At 35.0% G+C, this 26786-nt stretch overlaps 1 protein-coding gene across 1 annotated transcript in view; it reads right to left on the bottom strand.

Moving 5' to 3' along the window:
• The window catches only part of LOC144453682 (plexin-B-like), a 30392-nt gene extending 12098 nt beyond the window's left edge, over positions 1–18294 (bottom strand). Inside the window, exons 1-16 of the mRNA XM_078145016.1 lie at positions 18254–18294; positions 14537–15644; positions 11732–11914; positions 8947–9081; positions 8093–8193; positions 7154–7289; positions 6619–6778; positions 6214–6310; positions 5367–5487; positions 4324–4461; positions 3903–4001; positions 3231–3324; positions 2850–3043; positions 2134–2282; positions 770–884; positions 105–241 (exon numbers count right to left, since the gene is read on the bottom strand). Coding sequence (XP_078001142.1) covers positions 105–241; positions 770–884; positions 2134–2282; positions 2850–3043; positions 3231–3324; positions 3903–4001; positions 4324–4461; positions 5367–5487; positions 6214–6310; positions 6619–6778; positions 7154–7289; positions 8093–8193; positions 8947–9081; positions 11732–11914; positions 14537–15644; positions 18254–18270 — 2984 coding nt within the window. The 5' untranslated portion in view covers positions 18271–18294. The remainder of the gene's footprint in view (positions 1–104; positions 242–769; positions 885–2133; positions 2283–2849; positions 3044–3230; positions 3325–3902; positions 4002–4323; positions 4462–5366; positions 5488–6213; positions 6311–6618; positions 6779–7153; positions 7290–8092; positions 8194–8946; positions 9082–11731; positions 11915–14536; positions 15645–18253) is intronic.
• Positions 18295–26786: the final 8492 nt, after the last annotated feature.

Genomic DNA, 26786 nt, shown 5'->3' with positions numbered 1-26786 from the left:
GGTAGATTTATAACAGTATTATTATATCTACAATGATCTGAATGTATTACATGTATAAGCATACAGCCACAGCATGTACCATGATGTAGTTCACATTCATTTACCTATCCACCTCACAAGGTGAGCCATCAATATCAACAGTGATATGTCTTCCTGCATCCATGTATTCCCCAGTGATAACCAATCTAGTACCACCTGCTTCAGGACCAATTTTTGGATTGAAGTCCACCACATTTGGATTCTGTTGGACAGAATAAAGTAAACTGAGAACATGCATGACTGTGCATCAATTTATCATAATATCTTTGTAAGTATTACAAACATTATCAAGAGAATTATCTACCCTCCCAATAAATAAGTAACTGTAACATACTGAAGCAAATTGCACAGAGCCAAATTGTTTTTTTCTGTAGTTTGTTAGGCTGTTGGGTATGCCATAATGTGACATCCTCATGCATCAGTCAACCCCCACAACTTTCTCCTAAACATTTTGTTCTTAATAACAACCTCATTTTATAAACTTCCCATATTCAAACATGTGGCACCTTGTTTATTATGGGCAGTCAGTTCTATCACTGAACCAAGTTGCTGCCCTGTCAAAGTATGGTAGTATGTGTAATGTACAAAAATGTGAATTTTGTGAGACTTCAATCTCTGTTAGAAATTTGAAACCTTCTCAAAAAACATTGCCAGCATACTGTTAGGAAAATGATAAGCTGTTTCAATTATAGAAAATTGAAGTTATTTATCAAAATGGTGTTTCCCTTACCCTGTAGTAGAAGTCATCTTCTGACTCACCATTACCATTGCTGAGTTCTACAATCACCTTGCCAGATTTATCTCCACAGCTGTTGTCTCCACATGAAGCAGTTATACACTCAAGCCTAAGGGATGTAAAAAATAACACAATGGCACTGTTGCAAGTACAACTGTTGAGTTTGTGCAATGATTGATAGGACATCATCCTGTCTTGGTAAGTTGTTTCATAACAGTTCATCTACACATCAATAGAAACATCACACCAAATTTGATTCCAATTATTAGTCCTGCAGTAGTTTTGTAAGGTTTTTAAAACCAAAAATGTGGCACATCCATTTTCATTTGAACAATCTCAAATCTACATGACTGTGCACATCCTAAGTAATGTTCCATCAAATACCAAGGCAATTGGTCTAGTGGTTTTGACTTTAAGTCTTTCACATACATACGCATACATAGAGGTAAAAATATCATATTTCTAATACAATATTCTAATCACAATGCACATCTAAAGATGCATTATCAGGTTTGTTTTTTTTTGGTTTTTTTCTCTCGTTTTTTTTTTTCTTTTTTTTTTCAAAATTTTTTTTGTGCTGGGAATTCGTCCCAGCGATTTTCTGTTATGCAGACAAATACAAACAAACACACACAAATGCTACAGAGATCCATTCGGGTTTGGGACTCGTGACAGGGCTATGTTGGACGCTCTATATAACATTGCGGTGGAACTGTCAAGGCTTTCCCAGTCAGTCCACAGGCTATCCCAGAGTCACCCAGGCCCGGAATACATAGCACCTGCGGGCTCTGTGTGAGTAATCGTCCCCGACTTTTCAAGTCATTACTCCAGGAGTCCCCCCAAATTCGCACTCGACTTGTGAGTGAGACACGGCTGACTGATACAGCCTACCCATCGAGTCTGTAGAACACTCACCCTGGGTTTGGGTCGGTCACAGAAAATTCCCCATTTCCAGTGGGATTCGAACCGGTGACCTCCCGACTGCTAATCCTGTGCGCTTATAACCACTACGCTACAGGGAGCCGGTAATCAGGTTGGTTTTATGAAAATGACAGTGATGCCCTTGTACCACAATGGCACATATCTGGCTTGCTTTCTCTATTCTATTCAAAAATTCTTAGGCAATGAGGGATCCATAAGTTAATTTAGTTTTACAAATGAATGACAAAGTAAAAAGTACCTTCATTTGTAGCACAGGTACAGAACACAGCAAGATAATGTTTTAAGAGAGAAAAAAGTTTATATAACCATTTAAAAAAATACTAAATTGTAAATCAGCAGTCTAAGAATATGTTTATATGTAGTATGACCTGACATATACAAGCGCAGTGCGATCAATATAGAGTAGACTTCCCTACCCTTTAGCAACTTTGTATCTACTGGGAATGACTTCACATGGTAAACCAGCTACAGTCACACTCTTAATTGCTGATACTGCTTTCCCAAGGTTACTTCCATTGACAACTAATTCTGTGTTTCCTTCAATTGGACCAGATAAAGGCCATATCTACAGAAAAGAAACATTATTTAAAGTATAACTGTCACACATAATTTTCAGACATAAAATTTGCATTAAAAGTTATTTCATTTGACAAAAGAGATGTCATAGTATATACTTTTGCCTGTGGTGAAGATGTACTGAATTTCAATGTTGGAAAACCTTTACATAAATTCCAATCTATGTTTAGTATAGCTACAGCAATGCTAATACTTTGAATGTCATAGCTAGTGATGTGAATATTTGACCCAATAACAGCATTTGTTTTGATTTGGGTAATCAATGATGTAATTGTCTTGCAAAACTCTCTCTGCACTTTTCCTCTTTAACTGACCTGGTGAAGGTTAATTAATTGTTTTGTATCTACTGCAAATTTAATGCTTAGGAAACCTAGTGTCTAATTTTTTTAGGGTGCTATTGAATCTATCTTACATTTTTCTTGAGTCTTTACGATAAATCTATATGTTTGAACCTTTATTAGTAGATGCATGTAACATAATGTCATCAATTGTTGTTGCTATATTTAAACCATGTACATGTATATCACACTTAACATAATTTTACTACTCTGCTTACCTCAGTAATGATTGGAGCACCACAGACAGCATCATCAGAATCTTGTGGTAACCAACTCCCACCAGTACAGAGTTCTTCAATTTGACAGCTGTCTGATTTTGAACACCAACCACAGTTGAGTACTTCTTTAGTTGTGATGTTTGACAAACACTCACTGCAGTCACTTCGGTCAACAGAACAATCATACAGAGTTACTGCAACAAGAGAAATGCAATCTGAGACATGAAACTTTAACAATAAAAAAATACAGAATGTAAATACTGCAACAAAAAAGTAGTAGAGTGTATTGAAATGAAATTCAGTCACTGCAGAGAAAATATATTATGTGGGAGTACAGTATACTACACAGACAGCAATCACTACTGTTAACAAATGTCTCACCTTGGTTATCATGGATGTCATCTATTTCAATACCTGCCTCCCATTCAACAGTCACATCCACAACTAATTCTTGCTTTGAAGTCTTGTAAGTGTACTGTAGAGAGAATATATTACACAAATAATGGTTAAACGTAACTTTGGTTTTTAAGTTTTTCATAATTGTCACTGTGAAGTTTATAACTAAATGCTTTATTTGAAATTATTTACTTTTTTGTAAAACTATGTGTTTATGTTGTGCTTTTAACTGCCCGGAAACACAAAATAAATAAATAAATAAATAGATAGATAGATAGATAGATATATAGATAGATAGATAGATAGATAGATAGATAGATAGATAGATAGATAGATAGATGGTGCATGCAAATGATATGCAAATGATAACACAAACAATATTTGCTGTACGTGAAAGCATTTGATTACACAATATAATTTGCTGTTCCAGATAAACATTTCTAATTATAAGAGAATGATATCGTACTTATGTTCAGGGAAGCACAGCTGCAGAGAACACGTCAGCAAGTCCTCATGCAAATAATTCGAGTACATGTATACATGTACACCACACATACAACTTGTGTGTCATAGGGTTCTGTCATATTACAATTTTAAATAGTTACTTTCAAAATATGTTTTCTATATTTGACCATGTACATTCAATGGAATACTTACAGATCTTGGAGCACATGTTATTGTGTTGATGTTATTTACTGTTGCTGGTGTGTCTTGTTTCTTACCCTCAACATTTAAGATACACTTATAATTGGCATTCTACAAAACAAAATCAATAAAGACATGAATATCAATTATACTAAATGAGGGATTCTGGATCATTTCCTATATTAAGATTTGTCAGCATAATATGCTACCAGTCCAGTTACATCAACGGACGATAGATTGTTTTTTTGGATAGCTTGTAAGCCATAATGTCCTAATAAATTTCATCGTCTATATAATTATTATTGATATCATGTCAAATTAAATCAAATTTTCATTTCAATTAATCAATTCTCAATCCTTCTTGGCTGAATGTAGTTAATACACATAATATTTTTTTTTTATAAAGATATGGTATTCAAAGCCACAGTGATACCTGTTTTGGCAGATTTGATACATTTGCATTTAAAAGGAATTCTCTAGGTGTACCAACTGGTATCAAAATCTCGTCATCTTGTTCCATTAGCTGGGGGCAAAACTCTTGTCCTTTTCTCTCTGAGGATGAAAATATGTTCTGAAGGAGAAAATGTATTTGTTACACTCTTTGGCAAGTGGCACAAGCTGTATATAAGCATTGCACTTAGGTGATTGATCAAACTATGCCATTGTAATGTTAGTTTTAATGTGTATATATACCTTCAAAGGCAGTTACAAATTATAGTCTTCTATTGCTGGTGTGATTGATGGCATATAGTGAGCATTAACTTAATTATGCCATTGATCCATTTACAATACCAGGTTTGAGATCTACCAATAACATTAAGTTATGATAATACTAAAAGTACTTCAGTAAGTATAAAGTAACAGGTGCTTTTACAATTGCAAAAATTATCACCAAAAACTGTATGAAGTCATCTTTAAAGTGGCCACATAGATGGGAATTTGATATTTATTTTGCATTTTTAATTTATAAAATAATTTTATCATGGCTTTCTACTTGAAAAAATCAACGTGAAACAACAATTGACCAAGTCTGTGATTGTAACTCAATATACAGTGAAATGCTGAAATATGTGTAAAAAGTGTTATTGTACGTACAATAACAAACATTTTAAAACATTTTTATTAATATTTTACAATTTATTGAGCTACAAAATAAGGCTTGGCATATATTGTTTCACATTGGTTTTTCAAGTAGGATTTGTCTTGATGACATTTCTTCAGCAAGTACATGACTATAGCTAAGCCCAACTTAAAAAGATAGCTCTACATCTTTGTTTCTGATCAGCATCTTATTTATTTTATGTCCACACTAAACAGAATATTAACTTAATTGTCTACAACTCATTAGCTAGGTATTCAGTATAGCTATCCATTAACTTCGGGCAACACAGAGTAATGTTGGTTTTTTTTTTATGTCATTGTTACAGGCTTATTTTATAAGAAATTATCTATTAATTTAAAAATGTACTAACTTACATTTTCTCCAGCAACAATTGATTCATAATCACCTAGTAAGCATAAATTACTATCGTGTGTACACCGGTTGCCATAGATACACCAATCACACGCCCAAGTACTAGTCACACAATCTGTACAGCTAGAAACAAACAAAAGTGGGTGCATATATTTGTATTTGTCAGGATCACAAGACCTAAACAAACATGCATTTATACTTTGTTTTTCAAATTGACATCAGAATACCTGTCTGGTTGGGTATGGGTATAATGTACATTAGACATGCATACAGCTAATTTGCATAAGATGACTTTGCAAGGGAAATCTATTTTTAAACATACCATATACAATAGGAGAAAGGTCATTAAGGTCACAATCCTATTCACAATGTCTGAAAGACCTTTACACCGTCACTTGATAAAATGAATGTGTATATTTACAAATGCAAGATGCATTGTGATTTATTTTGTTACTGGCTCATAAATAAAGAATTATTTTTGCTCGTAAAATTGAAATGGCCTGACTTCACGTCTATGTCATTGTGCAGTTCTCAAAATATGTGTCAAAGGATTCCAAATCCCCCCCCCCCCCCAGATTTTTAAGCATGAAAATACTTTTGATCCTACTTATGGTTTATTCACTACATGGCTAGTAACTCGTCATGACACATGCTCCTTATGTTACTGATACATTTTTTCTGAGATATATTTCCTTAAGAAATGCTGTTGATTCAAAATGTGTACAAATGTGTTTATATGCATATACTGTCTGACAGGAAGGTTATGTAGACAATTGGTGTAAATCAGTTACCAAAAACAAAATCAGACTTGCACTGCAGCTTATTTACATCTTTTGATACTTTACTTACATTTTGTGTGTAGAGCACTTATAGAAATGGAAATATGTGTCAACAAAGTTGATATTTGTCTCTGTACTTCTGATGGCAAGTTGGACTGTCACATGATCTGAAATGATAATTGAGGGCAGTGACTACACAGCATAAGGTCATGACCTATGAAATCAATTGTGGTCATTTAGTGTTATTGTATGCACTGTAGATTTTCAAATGTTTTTAATATTACAACACTATTTTAAGTACATTTATGTTCATAATTAAGCATCTTTGATTTGTGAAAAGGTGCAACCTGAAAATATAAAAATATCACTGATCATATTATACCTTGGGTCTGGTCTGTCAGACTTATAAATTGTTGAAAATACTACACATAGAAATAACAATATAATCAAATCTGAACTGTTACAATTCATTTACCTTCTCCTGCTGGAATAGGTGGTCTTTGGTTGACTGGTGGTGTATCACAAGTCAGTTGATTTCCTGTCTTCATAGCATTATAATAGTATTGACCATCATATACACACTGATATGTATTCTCTGATGTTTCATTTGGGAGTTCTTCTACTGTTATATTAATCTGTAAGTTGGTAATTCATGGTGACACATGAAGAAAAAAACATTTGACATGAATAATTGTTTTTCAGTATGAGCTGCACATCTCTTTTGGCATGTAGAGGAGGGGGAAGCTAGACTACACCCTCCTCATCCAATCCTATAAAACATATATTAGGTTTTAAAAAAAAAGGTTCAGAGTAAAAATGTGTAATGGCTATGCAGTTACAAGGTATACATGATTAAACCATAACCATTATAGTTTCTGTACTTAGTGATGTTACATGTACATTGAGCATGTATGCTCATGAGATGAGAAAATATCTAACATCACAGTGTACGTAGCATACAGGAAATTTATTTTACTTGGACAAACCACTTGAAACAGCTATACACATACCTTTTCTATTGTATTAACTGGCATGCTGTCTGTGGGTACTATCATGGTAATGCTAACACATTCTGCATCTGTTGGGAATACATCCAGCCATCTTGATTGAGAAGTTGCATTTTGGCACTCACTAAGTAGAGAACATCTATTTGATGAAAAAAAAACGTGCAGAGGTTGATGAAACACAACTGACAAACCTGAAGGACAAGGTCTTACATGTAGGTCATACATGTAGGTCATATATGTAAGACTGGTTTATGTCTTACAAGTTACAACATAGCCTGCATTTGCTGATATGGGGCTAGACTCTTGAATAGTGTCTGAGTGTTTAAGTTTACGACTTATGCAGTAATATACATTGTAATATTGGTTGTATACTACAAATACAGCCACAATTTAGTAAAAAGTGACATGAGCATCGGAATCGATGCTTAATGTTTCCTTCTATACTACCAATGAACATGATAACAAACAAATTATACTATAAAATATCTGTGATATTCAATAACTGGCTTGATTTTGATATTTGATCCTGAAAGTCAAGGTCAAGATCTTAAAAGTGAGCTTGCACATGAAAATATGGGTAGTCGACTCTTGATTGGAGTCTCCATGTATTACAGCTTTTGAGTTATAAAGTAAATATTGATAAATATTTTTTACGATAAATTATATGGCTGTCATTGAGTCAAATTTGCAATTGTCACAAAACAAAGTAATCTGATTAATATCGGAATTGACTTATCTGAGAAATGACATATATTATAGATGGTTGGAAGGACACATGCACATGTATAATGAAGTTACTGGTCGCTAGCTTGCACACATGTGCAGGCGAAGCCCATAATTGTTACAATAATAGTTCCCCTTTTGGGGAGCCAATTACAAATCACCAAATTAGTTGAATAATCAGAAAAGTTTTTGCCTAGTAAAACAAGAACTGTGGACTACCTTCTCTCCAAGGTACACCAGCCACAATATGGATCCTGAGATAAAAAGCAACTTTCACATGTGGTATATTGACTGCACTTCTGTACCTTCAGTTTGTGAACCTAAGACAGTCAAATAACAGACAGATTGAGTAAACTAGTCTGTAAATCAGTGAGGTCATCATACATGTGTTCCTTATATAATTTCACTACTGTCTTCACTTGTTTATTTTATCAGGTGATTATACATTGGCAGGTGTTAATATAAAGCAGTATGGATTATTAAATAGCCATTCACAAATATGGTGTTTTGAGTTTGTATGAAGCAATATGCCTTTTTGTTGAATTAAGCTGTCTAATAGGTATAGTTGGTAGTTCATTTGTATAATCATGTACATGTATTAAAATACATGTATGTGTCAGGTTACATCTTTTGTTCATACTTATGAGCTTAGCTTTCCTTCATTAACATGTTTTTCTTTTGGAATTTCTTAGGTAGTTTTCTAAGTATGCTTTGACTGTCCTTGACTGTAGAAAAGATGGAATAAATCCTGACTTTTGGCAGATATTGAGTATCATCAAAATTTCATCTCTACATGACTGACACTATATTAACTCTTTCAAACAAAAGATCCCCAATTAGTGCCAGGTTATATGAGGACTTAATTTTTTCTTTCGCACATATGTTTTCACTGAAAAAGCTATTAGCCTTATCTGCCCTTTACTGGAAACACATTAATATTAAAACATATTCTACACTGACCGTGGGTCTTTGAAAATCTCAGTTTACATGGCATATTAAGTATAATAGGCTCTGTTTGGCTGCACAAGTGCATCCAAGATTTAATTGTGAAGTAGTCAGTACTGTTACTTCACCTGTTGTTCAGTTAGCACATACACATGATCCTGTACTGGTTGAGAAAACATCATATCAGGAAGAACAGCTGAAGAATCATCCAGTAGTGTTATGTTCTCATAAACATTAGCTGTAGTTGCTGATGTAAAGTGTACCTAAAGAGGAAGGAAATTATAATGACTGATGTTAAACATCAGACTAATACAAGATATACATGTAATATTGAAAACACTTTAAGGCATGCCTTCACTAGCTATAGTATTATACATGAAATTGAATATTGAGATGGGCCGTAATAACCTTGACAGGACCCCTGATGAAGTCTTTCACCATTATGTCACAATCGTCACATTAATTATAATTGTAAACCACACATCTCACTGATCTTTCTTTACTTGATGTTTATCTATACTTAATACCCATTTGGTAGTTTTTGAGGGTTTTTTTTACAGGGACAGACAGACATGCCTATTTCATTTCAAGGGTGGGGGGTGGGTGGAGGATTGTTGAGAAGAAAAAAAATTATCAAAAGCTAAACGTAGGAAAAAGAATATGCTGACCAACTAAAGACAGAAAAATATTTGTTTCCTGGGTATGAGCTAAAACTTTTATTGATGTACTGGAAGTTCAGAAACTAACTACAAATGTCAAATTCCCAGGTATATGTGTTTCTAGCACTGGCGCCTCCATAGGCAGCACCTACATTTTTAAAGTTTCCTGTAATAGCTTTATACTAACTGTACATAGGCAAATGCTGAAACAACCTGAAGCACTACCATCAAATTAAATTACTATTATAATATTGACCTTTTAAAAAATACTTGCAAAATATTCAGAGTGTAGAGTTTCATATTGCGGTTAGTAAATTAAATGCACAAATTAAGAAATGGGGACAGTTTCTGATATTGATAACATTTCCGAATACAAAATGTAAAAAAATTTCCATCCATGAAAAGAGTGTATCTTTGTAATGAGCCAAATAAAACTGTTATTAAATAAAAAAGAAAAAAAAGAATACTGACCTTATGATTTGTACCTTGAATGAATCCTGTAATTTGTCATAATGATAAAATAATTTTAAATGGTATGGCATGCAACAATGTACCGTTTTAGGATTGTTTTCTGAATTCAAATTTCAATTGTGATCAGGAAAGGGTATTGTTATCACCTTGACATGTTAAAATAACACCAGATAGCACTCTTTTGGTCCTTAAATTCAAGAGATTTCTAGGAATGGGAGCGGGGCACCCCTCCTCCCGTACCCATCCCCACACTGCTCTCTTGTATTTTGACTCAAAGTTTACCTATTATTACTACCTCAACATATTCAAATACCACCAGACAGCATTATTTTAGTCCTTGAATTTAAAAAATCTCCAGGGACTGGAGGGGCGTACCCTCCCCCACTTGGCTCCCTCAAACTTCTATTCAACTTTTACTGTCTACTGTTGAAATATTAAAGCTGTGTTCATTGTTACCTCTTACTTTTGAAATAAACTACATTCATCATGTATGTCTCCTGTTATGAGAAAATTCAATGTCAAAAATAAAATGAAATAAAATCCTCCAGTCCCCCCCCCCCAAAAAAAAAAATAACATCAAATGGTTTACCCCTAATATCACTGAACCTTTAATATACCAATGGCACTCTAGTGCACCCTGTTTATCTGTAACAGTTTCTATTGTAAAGTGCCAGTGAGCATCATTGATGGATACTAGGTGCTTTATAAATCTATTTATTATTCTTTATTATTATTAAAGTTGTTAATGGTTTCATTACATCAAATAAAATAATATAATAAAGTTCTAGACTTGCCTGACAACGTGGGCAATTTTATCATAAACCACATTTTCAAAATCTCATACTTGGGGTGTATTGATCATTTTGATTTGAACAATTTCACTGTCAGCCAAAGTTAAACATCCCCATTAAGTTGCACTGGCTTCGGCCCAGCATTTTCTTATTTAATTTGTCCACAGACACAGACACGCGTGCGCATCATACATGCATGCAAACACACACACACACACACACACACACACACACACACACACATAAACACATGGACGGATACTTTTCCATGCCTTATAGCATTAGTATCCAAGTTTTAGTTGTGCTAAATAAAAACCAATACATTCAGTATATAGTGTGCACTGTATCTTGTGTATGAAAAGCATATTACAGACTTGTGATTTATTTAAAATGTAACTACTGTCAATTTCAAATCAAAATAATCTGACATATAAATATCTTACAATGTGAAAATTTTTGTTATTTATTGTGTTAGAATATTAATTTACGTGTAAAAAGTGTCTTTTGGGTTTTTATGCTGGTCAATATAATGGTCACATTACTCCATGAATATCAAGCCTTGTGCCTCAGGAACCTATACTGAAAATCAAACTTCTTAAAATCCAAACTTTTAATTGTCATATGAAAGTTTGTTCCTGCACTACAGCAGGTCCTTTTGAAATGATGTAAAGAATTGGGGGATTTGCCATCTTGAATTGTTGTCAAGGAAATTGGCAATTTTGTATTTTCCAATAGCATTAACACAGATCAGCAGCTTAATTTTTGACATCAGTGCTACATTAATAAAAAATAGTCCAGTGCACCTGCAGTTTCTTTAATTGATTTTAACTCAGAATGGATTTGACTTTTTTTTGACCAAATTAACACAAAAACTTCAGATCGTTATTTTCAAGGTGCAAATATGTTATCAATTAAGAGTCACAGCATCTACATTATACTGAAACAAACAACTTAAACACAAGCTAAATTATATAATGAAATCAAGAGGTTACCTTCTGTATCTGTCTAGTGTAAGTTCCAATAATTCCAATGGTATGCTGTTCCACTGTTGTCATGGCAATAGATGTTAATGTTAATATGTCACTGTACTCAAGAAGAGCTTCATTTACTACAGGATCAACACCATTGGCATATATGTATAGGTCACTGGTATAACACTCATATGGACTAGGATCCTGTAATATTCACAAACATTTTGAACTCGATCACCTTATAGTCCCTCTACAATTTTTATGCTCTTGAAAATACATGTATGAGGAGACAAGAGGCTGACATGGCAACTACAGTATTATTAATGTCTGGAAAATAAATTGCTAAATTGGTTATCCTACCGAAGGACCTAAATAACTGTATACATTGCAGATGATATTTACATAACCATAATTATTTTCATTGTTTATAAGTTTACTGCAATCAATCTTTATATTACTTAAACTTATTGATGTACCACAACTATTTAATGTTAACAGTAACAGAAATATAGTAAATGTCGAATATATCAAAGAAGCAAATCATAATAGTGATGGTATTACTGACAAATTAAGGGATTTTATATCAAACAATCTGTCAGATGATACCAAATTCGACATACCCCAGTTACATGAATCGGAAATTTTACAGTTTTTACAGAATCTTGAATGCAAAAAGTCAACTGGTTTAGATGATATCAGTGCAAAGTTTTTGAAGATTGGCGCAAGACAAATCACACCAAGTCTCACGACTTTGTTCAATTTCGCAATCACATCCGGGTCATTTCCTGATCAGTGGAAATCGGCTAAGGTAACACCATTGTTCAAAAAAGGGTTGAGAGATAACATCTCAAACTACAGACCGATTTCAGTCTTGCCAATTCTGTCTAAGATATTAGAAAGACATGTCCATATGCATTTTTATAACTTTTTGACTTCCCATAACTTGTTATCAAACAATCAATCTGGTTTCCGTAAGTTTCACTCATGTCAAACAGCCCTCACAAATATAACTAACTCCTGGTATCAAGGTATAGCTAGAGGAAACTTAATAGGTGTCTTACTCCTAGATTTCCGTAAGGCTTTTGATCTCGTCAACCATGATATTTTATTACGGAAGTTGAAAATGTACGGCTGTTCGGAGAAGACTTTGCTCTTCTTTAAATCCTACTTACAGAATAGGTCACAATCTATATCGTTTAACGGAATCCTGAGCGACCCCCTTAATGTTTGTGTTGGCGTGCCACAGGGATCGATTTTAGGGCCGTTGTTTTTTCTACTCTTCATCAACGACCTCCCTCTAATTTCTGAAAGAACAGATATGTACATGTACGCTGACGATACCGCAGCACAGGCTATTAGTCCTAATGTTTCTGAAATTGAAACCCGACTCAACCATGATGTAAATTTAATCACACAATGGTGTGAAGGTAGTAACATGTGCCTAAATTTGCAGAAAACCAAGGTGATGGTTATAGGAACATCGCAGAAAAAAGTGAGGACGAATAACTGTATCAATGTTACATGTGGCAGTACCAAGCTAGAATGTATCTCAAATGAAAAGCTTTTAGGTGTAAATATTGATGATACACTGACTTGGGAAAAACAAGTGAACACTGTATGTATAAGTAAAGTTGCTTTTAAACTTCATCAACTTAAACGTATTAGAACTTTTTTAAATCAGAGAGCAAAGATTACTTTTTACAATTGTTTTATACTACCCCACTTTGACTACTGTTCTAACATATGGGGTCATTGTTCAAACACGCTTTTACTCCGCATTGAAAGACTTCAGAAAGCTGTTGCAAGAGTGCTTTTAGACACTAATTTTAATACACCTAGTACTGTTTTATTTGAATCTCTTCAATGGCTTCCTTTCAGAAAATGTATCATTTACAATGAAGCTGTTTTAATGTACAAAGTCCAGAATAGCCTGGCTCCAAATTATCTGAATGATTTTAGAGGCATTCGAGAAGTGCACACTCGTAACACACGTGCAGCAGACAGAGATGAACTTTACATCCCAAAACATAGAACGCAGTTTTTTAGGAAGAGTTTTTTATATAATGGTGTTAAAACCTGGAATGATTTAAGTATTGATATCAAATCATGCTCCACTCTTCAGTCTTTTAAACGTAAATGTAAATGTCATCTTTTAGAAAACAGTTAGTTTAGTAGTCGCCTGGCTGTTCTTCTGGCTTTTGCCATTTTACTCACCCTTGTATTTGTTTTAATGGTTTTGTATTTTTAATGTATATATTGTATATTTTTATCTCGACACTGTGTGAGAAGAGCCTTTAATTTGGCTCAACAGTCTATCGAGTTTAAATAAAGTCTAATAATAATAATGTGGTCTATTTGTATATTTGCAGTGTGTAGTGACAATTAAATAATTATGACCCTCCTCTTTTTTGTTGTCGCAATACAATCATGCTTATCAAGCACTTGAACTGTAATCATAACTGTTACTGATGATTACGACAAACAATAGCCCCCCCCCCCCCCCCTTCCATCAAATGGTGCTACACTATAATTAATAAATGAAAAACACAGTTATTGGTAGTACTTGGTCACAAGTAGCACTAACAATTTGGGGCATCAAACACACACATCAGCTAGCACTTGTACTTACTGTTATTGGTAATGATAAACAAGTAACCCCCCCATCATCAGTTTCAATCCATAGTTTTGTCCTTAAGTCATACATCCTTTAATGCAAATTTATCATATTGCATGTAACTTTACATATTCAACTCCTTTATTTTTGATGATGATCTGTACATCTCTATCAAAGGTGCTATACTTAGCATTAATAAATGAATAACTTACAGTTATTGATATTGCTGGGTCACAAGTAGCTCCTGTCATTATTTCCAATGTATAGGAGGGATTTCCTCTGATACATCCTTTAATAGCATCACTGAATCCTTGTTCTATGTCATTCATTCTGTACATACACACTGCTGACTGATGACTTGGTACTGGTTTATAGTTGGTGACTGTCTCTTGTTTAGCAAATACAGCAAACAGTACTTCTTCTCCATCAGACAATCCTAGTTTTCTGGTTATATCAGTTGCTGGTCTGATAACATGAGCTGCTTGTATCAGATTGTATATGCTGCCATCACTGCCACGACATACTAGTGTTACTTCAGTGTATGAGTCAAATGTGTTAGCATTCTCCTGTTGACACACTCTGGTTATTCTTGATATGAAGTCTGAGTTCACATCATCTGGATCTTGTCTTTGTGTGATTAGGAAGTAGCTGTAACCATGATAACTGAATCCTGACATATAATGAGTGATAAATGAAAGATAACCACTTTGTCTACTTATCAATGTGTGCCATCTTCCATCACTGGCTATAATAAATGGATTGGACTCTGTTATTTGTCTTAAACTTACAGCTGGGTCACTATATGTTTCTGGAGTCCTTGTTACTCCCACATACATCATACGTTTATCACCATAACCAGGTGCTACAAACCCTACAGTACTGTCTTCAGCTCTAGATGATGCTACTGATACACCATTATTATCTACATATATGGATAAGTCTTCAAGATTCCGTAGTTGACAGTAACCTTGGTCACTACCACAAGTCACTATGTTGTTATCATCTCTGTTGATAGACAGTATCTTGTTATAATTGTCAATCCATCCTTCATCTGGGTCCTCTACTGGTCCTGTAGATACATTGTGTTCTAACTTCAAATCACTAGTCAGTTTATAGATATTATTTACACCTCCAATGTACACATCACCAGAGTGATTTACTGTCAAGTGGTTGAAACCAATGGAATTGATGTCATCAAATCGAGCTACTTCATAGATGTTGGCATGACAACAAGCTGTCAGACAGGTAAATATCAAGGTAATTTTGATTTTGACAAGGTTTTGTAACACCATTGTGTATTTTGAAGTAACCAGTACACACCTATAAGAAAAAGTGAATACAATTGTCAAAGTAAACTTTAGTAAACTGAATAAACTGGAGTTAATGTATTAGCTAGATATAGTGCTTGCACCCGCAGCAATAAACCCACCAAGTGAGGAGAAAATGTATAAAACCCCTTTGTAAACTTTGGAATAGGTTAAAATAGGCCCGAAAATAGGGCACTGATTCGCAAGAGTGGAGTCGGCCGGGGCACTCAGAACAATAAGCTTATGTTTTTAAACTAAGGTTTTGTCAGGATCATGGAGCTCGGAGGTAGCAAAGTTAACTGGGGTGGGCGTGGCTACAGTGCTATCAATAGCGCGCCTGACAAACTTCATTCAACATATCATACATTGTTCAACTTCAAGGGTCCATGTCGATTGAATAAAATAGAAACCCAACGGAAAATTAATCTCAACCACTCACAAGTACTCTGACAGCATCATGTATAACTTGATACATTGTACCATGGAAGTGGGTTATACTGCCATGATTGTACGCTTCGATCCCTGAGTCGATCCCTACTAGCGTTCGTGACCACATACCACCCACAGCCCAGGTGGTGAAGTAGTATCTACTTTAGCTACGTCATGGCGCTATTTGATTGATTTCTCTTTTATACAAAATATACATGAACGCTGACATACTTACAATCAAAGAATTTTTCCTTCAAAAAATGCATGGATGTAAAGTGTTTGTATATAGCTAGTCCTGCTTGGAGACGTTGCACGGATCTAGATTACTGACATGACCCTCGGACTAGTTTAGCATGGATGTATGTACATGACGTCTCAGCCCATTAACTTCGTTGTGGCCTGAGATGACGTACACCATATGGTATTTACGTGTATTCACTAACACGCAAATGGGGGACCAGGGTGCAACCTTCCCACATGTCCCATCGATAATTACGTCAGTACATACAGTCATGTATACGTACGTAGACGAATTTTCAAAATAATTTTACATGCAATACGCAGGTGGCAGGTTTGCAAATCGCTTTTTTCCTGCCCCCCCCCCTCCACTGTGACCAAAATTTCACAGCCCCCCTTTCAAAAGTATAAAACTTTCATGCCCCCCCCCCCAAAAAAAAGAAAAAAAGTGCACAATATCCTGCCCCCTACAATAACTAAAAAGAGTACATTTTTTTTGTTACTGTAGCACAACTGTAATATTTCTTTTGGTACTACTATTATGTTACTATTTCAGCCCAAACAACTTAGTAGTTGTAGAGGAAGTTTTTTAGAAAACAAAACAAAATAAAACATTTTGACCATACATGTTCATCATACTAACAATCTTGTTTATTTCCCAACTAGACACCATAAGTAGTCATCACTTAATACCAAGGCATTTGATTAAAAGTCTAGAAGAACTACATGATCTTTTAGAAAACAGGAGAAGGGAACTGTTTGATGACAATCACAGTGAGCTGCCATTTGCTGGTAGTGAAAACAAATATATATATAACAATATAACAGGTAAACTTGATACTCTGAAACATTGGCTTGGTTTAGTGAAAGCAAAACAAAATGATGTTTCTCATACAAGTGACATCATTGCAAGAAGATTCCCACAGAATGAAGTTGTTGTTAGCGAACGACACAGGAAGACAAGGAGAAAGAAGGAAAATAAAATAAAAGTAAGAAGAAGGAAAGAGAAAAGAACAATTAGTCAAGCAAAAAGACTGTTGTTAACTGTTTTTAGTGAGCAACTTGTGGATAAGGTAGGAAAATACGGCCAGAAGGCAACTACCAAAGTTAGTGCAAAGTCACTGATGAAAAAAAACTTAACACCACGCAGACATCTAAATGCTTTACAATATTTAGTACAGATAGATGCATTTGATGATGCTGAGGAGGGAAATAGTCTAATTTCACTGGTTTTAGATAGAAAGAAAGACAAGTCTTGCCTCACATCTTCAGACTCTAGTGAGTCTGAGAGTGAAACTCAAGAATAGTGTCAAGGAAAGAAATAAAACACCTATCTAAATTAATCTGGCCAGACGTTTTTGTAATTACATTTTTCACCAAAAGGTCACTTTTTAATCACATAAATTACAGGTCCTATGCTAGTATATTACCATATATATATATATATATATATATATATATATATATATATATATATATATATATATATATGTATCCTTGATGGTAATTACACACTGGACCTGTTTCCACAGTGCTAAAATGTATGTATGTATGTATGTATGTATGTATGTATGTATGTATACATATGTGTGTGTGTGTGTGTGTGTGTGTGTGTGTGAACAACTTGGAGTATATAAGAGTAATTCAGGGTGTATCAAATTAATCTTGAGTAGTGTTTTTATGCTTCACTAAAATAGGTACATACAAACGTACACACTTCCATTTCAATACACAAATGAAAGTGTAGACATTCAATATTAAAGGCGATATCAAGTGCTATCTCATGCAATGCTAAATTTTCTAACATATTAATTTTTTTCAATGACAAAATATTTCGCGCCCCCCCCCTTTCAAACCATGAGAATTTTCATGCCCCCCCCCCCTTCAAGCCTCCCATTTTTTCATGCCCCCCCCCCCCTCCGTAAATTCTGTCCGGTCCCTAATACACGTACTCACTTGAATTGGACTGACATCAGCCGTGGTGGCCTCCGTGTGGTCCGCGGTCCAATCTTCCTTTCTGATACACGTATGCCCGGACCGAAGTTACAGTACACTAGTCTAATACCCACACTGCCAATTCGTACGGAGGCTTAATGAATTTTTACCGTGAATTTACCGTGAATTTACATGGCGGGGGTAGGAAGCCATTGAGGCTTGAAAGACCCCTTACTGTTCTGAGATGGTTATTAATACACGCTTTAAAATGATTAACTGATGAATTAGCAATAACCCTTTCTGGTAAACTGTTCCAAATGTCTACGACACGTTGACTGAAAAAATATTTACGTATATCCAATCTGGATCTGTCCTTAAATAATTTCAAACTGTGTCCTCTTGTTGTCGAAGTAGATACGTTGAAAAACACAACTGGATCAACGAGAGTATGCCCATGGAAAAGTTTATACACTTCCAGCAAATCAGCTCTAATCCGTCTGGTTTCTAAAGTTGTCAGTTTCAATATGCGTAACCTGTCCTCCTAATTCAAGCCACCAAGCTGCGGAATCATCCTGGTGAACCGACGCTGCACTTTTTTCCAAATAACACAATATCCCTATTCGCATGTGGGGACCACACTGGGGAAGCATAGTCAAGGTGCGGACGAATTAGCGATTTATAGAGTGGCAATAGAATATCCTTCGATTTTTACAGGTGAATGTTCTTTTTACCGTACCAAGTACTCGATTTGCTTTATTTACCTTCCCTGCGATATGCAGTTTCGGTTTCAGTGAGTTGTGAATCAAAACCCCTAGATCTGTTTCAGACTCTACAGATGACAATCTACTACCATTCATGGTGTATGGATAGTTGGGATTATTGTAACCAACATGCATGACCTTACACTTACTCACGTTGAATAGCATTTGCCAGTCACAAGACCAATCAACTAAGGTTTTCAAGTCTTTCTGTAACACTTCAGTATCGTCTTCAGATACAAGTTTGCGAATTAACTTTGTATCATCTGCAAACTTAAGAACTTTGCTAATAATATTCTCCTCAATGTCATTTATATAGATGATGAGGAACAGAACTGGACCTAACACAGACCCCTGTGGAACTCCACTCAAAACTCTGCTCCATTTCGACGCATTTCCATTCAGAATAACTCGATCGCTGCTCCCTGTTCCTTAGCCAAGTCTCAATACACCTTGACACCTTACCACTTATATTCCATGAGCCTTTAATTTAATTATGAGTCTTTGATGCGGCACCTTATCGAAAGCTTTGGTGAAATCTAAATATACTACTGGGTGCCCCTTATCGACAGAATCCGTTACATACTCTAGGAAGGTTAGTAGGTTGCTGACACATGAACGACAACTTATGAAGCCATGTTGAGAGTCTCTGATGAGTTTGAATTTATCCAAATGATCAACGATAGAGTCACGTATAACTTTTTAATATTTGAGATGTCAAACTCACTGGACGATAGTTTCCACACAGGGCCTTGTCCCCTTTTTTGAACAATGGAGTGACATTTGCACGTCTCTAATCAATAATAGGTACATCTCCTTCGTCAATCGACTTTCTAAATATATGACACAGTGGATCTACAATAACATCTCGAATTTCACATATGGGTAAGATATTTCCACCCCAGCTGCTTTGTCCGGTTTCAGCAGTCTAAGCATATTACGTACACTTGACTTTAGAATTAATTTCAATATCGGCCAACTCATTTAACTCTCCGGTGAAAAACATCTGTTTTGGCTGCGGTAAAGCGTCTGACCTTTCGCTAGTGAAGACCGATGAGAAAAAATTGTTCAACAAATTTGCCTGAACATTATCGTCATTGACTGGATTACCACTATCATCATTCAGCGGACCAACTTTGCTTTGTGTTTTACATTTTGACCTCACGTACGAATAAAAAGACTTCGAGTCCTGTCGAATATTCATAGCCAAATACTTCTCAAAGTCACGTTTAGAACGATTTACCTCTCTTGTAGCAGTATTCAAAGCTATTTTGTATATATCATAATTTAACTGTGACCTGTTATTTTTATACTTTCTCCACATTTCACACTTTTTACGCCTTGCTCGTGAACATCCACCTGCCTCAGAAGCGGGGGACGAGATGGAACCTATAACAATAATGGAAGTGAACTGCGTTTGGATACACTTGGGTTTTCTTCTCTCATATCCGCTCCGACGTATTGGTACAAACATGCTGATTGAACTTTCAATTCGACATTTAAATATCTGCCGTGACTCCTCAGCTGATCTGCCTTCGAAGTCTTGTTTCCATTTGAAGTCATTTAGATAAGAATTTATAGCAGGAAAGTTTGCTCTATTGTAATCACGACTAGCATATTTACTTGCACAAACTGGTACCAATTAAACAGGGAACATCGAAAATAATAATATTGTGATCACTAGATCCAAAATGTTCAATAACTTCCAACTTTCCAACCATGTCCGGTTCAGTAGTGAGAACTAAGTCAAGCAATAGACTCTATTCATGATGACGTCATCATTTGGCGCGCATTGCATGCTGGACTACGTTTAGGGACGACATTTGAAAACAAAATGGCTGACGTTTTGGTGAAGCTCTCGCCAGATCAGGTGAAAGGGGCAGTTTTGCCCATGGCCGTGGTGGGCGATAACACCCACAGTGACTTAGCCCGATATCTAAAATGTAGGGGATATTCTGCCGGTAAATCTGAGTCCAAAACAGCGTTAGTTAGGAGGTAAATATGCATGCCTTTGAGGCATGAAGCCGGTATAGTTAGCGACCGTTAGACTTTAGAGTACTAGTCTACTGCTTACTCTGGAGATAACGTAAATATGCCTCCGAGAAATCCGATACGGGATATCATATTTCGGATTCTTGTGCATGTCCATTTACCAGAGTTAGTATTAGTACTAGATATATCACCATGTGATATTGAAGTTAAAGTGTAGTTTGTTCTTTTAATCTTGTTGTTTCTAGTAATAGTATCGACATACAGTAGTTTGTCATTTCTATTTTTAGAATGTTGTATCGTTTCTGATGTTATTGTTAACGCGAGTTGATTATTTTTGCCAAAAAAGTTATTTAATGATTATTTAAAATTTGGAATGTAATGTTTATAAAGTAAATAAAATTATGATTAACAGTATTATTATTGTTGTTGTTGTTGTTGTTGTTATATTGTTCTATGTTGTAATAATAATAAAGTTGGTTTTCAGTTCTAAACACCAGTCAACCTAGTTACAACTTACATGTACCTATTAGTATTACAAATACTAAACAAGTTTTGAAAAAAAAAAAAGTTTTATCCCAGAGTGAAAACTGTTTTTGTTTTCTATGTGATGGACATAATTAGCCATGAAGATTTCTTGTCTCGAATATCTAAAAAATATTATATGCTATTGTGACAAATTTTTAACCTCATGTTAGCGTTAATAGGCCATGGGGGACATCTCCCCTAAGTTACACCTCCATGGTTAGGCATAGTGACACAACTTGTGGTAGCTATTAATATGAATACATACAAGTTTGAAAACAGACACACTTGATATCGACAGTTCACTCAGTGTTTCCAGGTCTAACTTTTACTTTGAATGTCATGTTGGATAAGAAATCTTCCAGAAGGTCTAAAATGGGGCCACATGTCTTGTTTGATCCAAGACTTGATGAACACTTTGAGTAGCAGTAGCAAACAAAGTCTGGTTTACAATTGAAGTTTATACATACAAGATCCCAGTGAGGAATCTCTGAACAAGATCCCCATAAGGGGGAAAGTTTTAGCAAATAATTTAATAACTGTAACCAGACTTTGTTTCGTCATCCTACTAGAAAATAAGTACATGTACTAGTATAAATTCACTCAACCAACTAAACTAACTCAAAATTGACCAGTTGTTATCAAATGGCCATTAATTTGAAGCCTACAGTGCACGTCATGAGTAGTGTACATGAAGTATTTTATGTTCAAAAGTAAGCTGCTGTTGAAGTTCAGAACCCATGATCACTACAAGCAATATAATCACAAATACCTAGAGTATGTAGTGTCATGATCAACTGGCATTTTTTTTTTTTATCAGAAATGGTGTCGTTAAAAACAATGTGAAAACTTGATTATATGTGATTATGACATGTGAAATATTGATTAGCAAATAAGTATGCAATAAGTTTCTGTATTGCACCACAGCAGTGTATCATTCAATTCTAATAACATGGTTTCACACAAATTTTGTTATGAGTCAAAATCAAACTGAGAATTCTTAAGTCTCATTGCCAGACTCGTGACTATCATCCCTAAGCTTTGTAAGGTGAGCGGCCGTGAAGTTGCAAGAAGTGAGGGGCTTTAGTTTAAAGACTACAAAGTTTAGGGATGATAGCCATGAGTCTGGCAATGAGACTTAAGAATTCTTGTGAGTCAACAATGAGCATCAAATGGTGGTGTGTCTCTAGTGTCTTGTGCAACTAAAATGTATCAAATTGGCCTAGAGGGGGCACTTTACTACACTACAAATAATGTGCATCAGGCAACAAGTCTTGATGGTGAAATGTGCTGTTTTGTGTTGTTAATGTTAAATATTGGCCTAGAGTTATGTTGTTAATTATAAAGTATGATACAAACAAAAGGGCAACAAAAGTGAGGCTGAATTTATCTTAGCTGTATTTATTTATGTTAAGAAGGCTCATTTTTAATAATTTTGCACCATGAAAAAAGTATCAAAACACTTGGGTAATATAATAATTGGCTAATCTGATACTTTACACTAAGGCTAGGCATTGTGGGAAATAATGTGTTGAGCTTTTTGTTTATTGTCTCTGAGCATTGTATGGCCATTCTATTTATATTTAATACAATATATACAATAATAATTAATTTTTTGAAAAGCTTGTGTTTTATTTTTCTAAATCAGTTTTCAATGTCCTTGTTCGTTGGTGTACTTGACCAGCTTACTTATTATAATTTATGTGTTTGTTTTACTGAAAACCCTTAAACGTTGACCCTTCCTCATCCTCACTCACCAACTGTTTTCATGTGCCCAATGCTCTCACAATATTGCCTATTTTAATACCTTACCCAAGTGTACAGTAAGTTTTTTCATACCTAATTTCCATCATCATAATCCAGCCATCCTATGTTGGAAGTGTACAAGACAAGTATAGCAACATCCTAATCAAGGGATGTGTCTACAAGGTTTTGTACTTCTTTATTTTTTTAAATCAATTTGGAACCAAGTCATACCAATGTAACATGTTTAACTTTCTTGGTTGTCTTATTGTAATATTTTAAACACAAGGTACATTCAGTTTATATGGGTAGGTGATGAAACAGCTGTCTTACAACATATTACATAATCAAGTCATAAACCAAACTGGCCATGCTACAGGCTTTACCACCAGAGGAAATAGTAAAGTAAACATTATAGTTAATTAACAATGTACTGTTCTCACTGTGTCAGCTATTAATGAGGACAAATCTACACATTCTCAACAAAGTTAAGCTCAATCTACTGGGTAATTTCAGAGTTGAAGATTTTTGAGGAAAAGCAATGATAAAGAATAACACTTCTAGAAACATCTCACCAAGTTTCAAACTCATTCACTTAGTACTTTTTGAGATATAAGTTTTTGACCAAAATTCACATTTTTACACCTTAATTCCATATCACTCATGGAATCATGGTATGCGTAACATATCTTCGTCCATACATCCCTAAATGCATTTCCATTAAATTTCAGCCCAATCTGCTCAGTAGTTTTGGAATTATAGATTTTTAACCAAAGAGACACATTTTTAGCCCTAATTTGCATATCACTGATGGAATCATCCCGTCATGAACAAATCTTACTTTACACCCCCTTAAGAATGTTCCACCAACTTTTGCACCAATCTGCCAGTAGTTTCTGAGTTTAAGTTTTTTGACCAAAAATCACATTTTTTGACCCAAATCACACACCTATGATGCGATCATTTTGATTTGAACAATTTCCCAACTGGACACCCAAGGTAATGGACCCACCAAATATCGTGGCAACCAGTTCAGCGGTTTTTTACTTTAAGTTGTTTACACACATACAGACAGACGCCGGGCGATCCCTATAGCACTACTGAACCTCAGTACAGTTGTGCTAAAAATCAAAATGTTGATTAGGATAGTCAATCAGTAGTAGTGATAGTTCTTGCTAGTTGATGTTCAACAAATCATTCTGTATGACATGAATCCTCAAAGTGGCAACAAATTTGTCAATTGTACAAATATATGATTATTAGCAACAAATATTGTCCACAGTGAAATTGTTGTAAAATGACTTATTGACCATGTGCATTGGAAAATTTCACAATGTTTTCAATGTTTTCAATGTTTTACTAACTTGCCAGTGTTTATATCTAAGCCAAGTTCTATGCATAACCGATATCCATTCGTTGGTCAGTCTCTCAGTAATTCACATTTTTTCCAATGAAAGTGTCTATGGTTTGTCAAAGAAATAGTTAATGCTCTCGACAAATGTCCCATTGTTGACAGAATGTGAGTCTGTGGTGTGATTTTAGTGATCTTAACATTAAGTTAGTAGTTTCACTTTTCTGACCAGTGAATGAACAGATGAGCGCTGTAGCTCATTCACGTCATAAAATTGAAGAGTGTTCACCATAAATTTTGAAAATATCTCCTGGTTGTATTTCTCATTTGTGTTATGTCATCTCGGACTCATGATTCCCCAAATGGCAGGGACGGATATGGTTGCATCCTCGATGACACAGCACGAATGGTAAATACCAGATTATATATAAATATCTTATGTGAATATCACCACAGGGAAAAGGATGAAAAATCAATTTTGTTCTGACGATTTTCTGGATTTCTATTATTATTTTCAGTATATTTCAAATAAAGATTTAACTATTGTTTCCTCTCACTGTTTTTTTTTCCTATTTTATACCTGTTATGACTGTCTTATCAGAGTTTATCATCTTTGCATTAATTAGTAACTTGTTAATCCAAGAACCAACAATAATAGTGGTACAGTGGTAACAGAAGACACAATGATGGGAAAAAGTGAGAGGAAAAAATATGTAAAACTTTATTTGAAAGATACTGAAAATAATATTAGAATTCTGGAAAATTGCAATAAGTTGGATAGTTATGTGACGTATAGAAGATACATCAATGTAGCAGTCAAATTGTCTCAATATACAGTTGTAAAGCTATATCTTTATAAGAAAATGGTAAAGAGGAGCACCACTCTAGGAAGTAAAGGTATTTAAAAAAAAAAAACTTTGGGTTTTGGAGACTCGAGTGTCATTACATGATTTTACACTGAACTGAATAGGAACTCTGAACTCATGAATATTAAGTGTGCAATTATGATTGTATTATATCTGCTGACTCCTATGATGCTATTCGCCATGAAATATACATTACAATATGATACAAGATCAAATTGATGTTTCTGTGAAATCGCAAGCAATCGTAGGTAATGTAAAATCATGAAATGATTCTCCAGAAACCATACATTAGTTTGTGAAAATGTCTATATCCTAGAGTGGTATTCCCCTTTAATTTTATAGGGAGTAACACTCCAGGAAATAAATGCATTTTCATAAACTTTGCTTTCTGGAGAGTAATTTCATGAATTACATAATTAACTCAGTTGTCCAGATATATCAAATTGAAAGCCCTTTTTCATTTCAGCTTTACAGCACTGCATTATGGGTCTTAGCAGATATGATTATGCATTAGACAGTTACACATTGAATAGTCATGACTCCTACAAACTTATATACCATAAAATCCAATACAGATTGAACATTCTACAAACATTACGTTCAAAATTACTGACATTTATTGCGAACTATCCTACAAGTGAGATACCACATTCATTGTCCTTATTAGTATTATTTTTCAGTCAATCCATGACTGGAGGCCAAAATAGGATGAGATGTGCACACACTTTCCATATGTCATCTAAAGCATTCCATTCAGTTAATGACAACTTCCGATTTAGTATTTTCCACTGTTTTATGCGCCCAATACATCTTTCCACATGTATTCGGACTCTGGCAATGGACACAGACTCAACTAGTTCTGGTATCTCAAATTGTGTCTTATTTCTGAGAAAATGGGGTGTAACAAGGCGCACACCATGCTGTGCCAAGGCACATTTATTAGTCCAGCCCTTGTCTGCCATAATGGCATCCCCTTTTTTAAGTTTTGCAAGAAGTCCACTCTTCATTGTAATGGCATTGTCACTGATGCTGCCTTCCATCAGATCCGAGATAAAATTTGGTATACCTGATGGAGATAGACCCACTAATGCCTTGGCAGTACATCTGCTCTTGTAATCTGAATACAGAGCTGCCTGTATTTCAAAATCAGATGCTCTCTCAACCTCAAACTCTGTGCAGTCAACAATGGTTACAACATCTTGATAGAGTGTCTTGAAACTGTCTACCATATATTTCTTTAGTTTACGTGAACTCAACCACTTTGGCAGTTTCAGTAGTATCTGGTTCATTAGTTTCAGGTAAGTAAGCCATATACGAGAGAC

Source organism: Glandiceps talaboti, chromosome 1 (assembly GCF_964340395.1).
Source record: "Glandiceps talaboti chromosome 1, keGlaTala1.1, whole genome shotgun sequence".
NCBI lineage: Eukaryota > Metazoa > Hemichordata > Enteropneusta > Spengelidae > Glandiceps > Glandiceps talaboti.
Note: the sequence above shows the minus strand (reverse complement) of the source record. Positions and strands in the feature narration are given on the sequence as shown.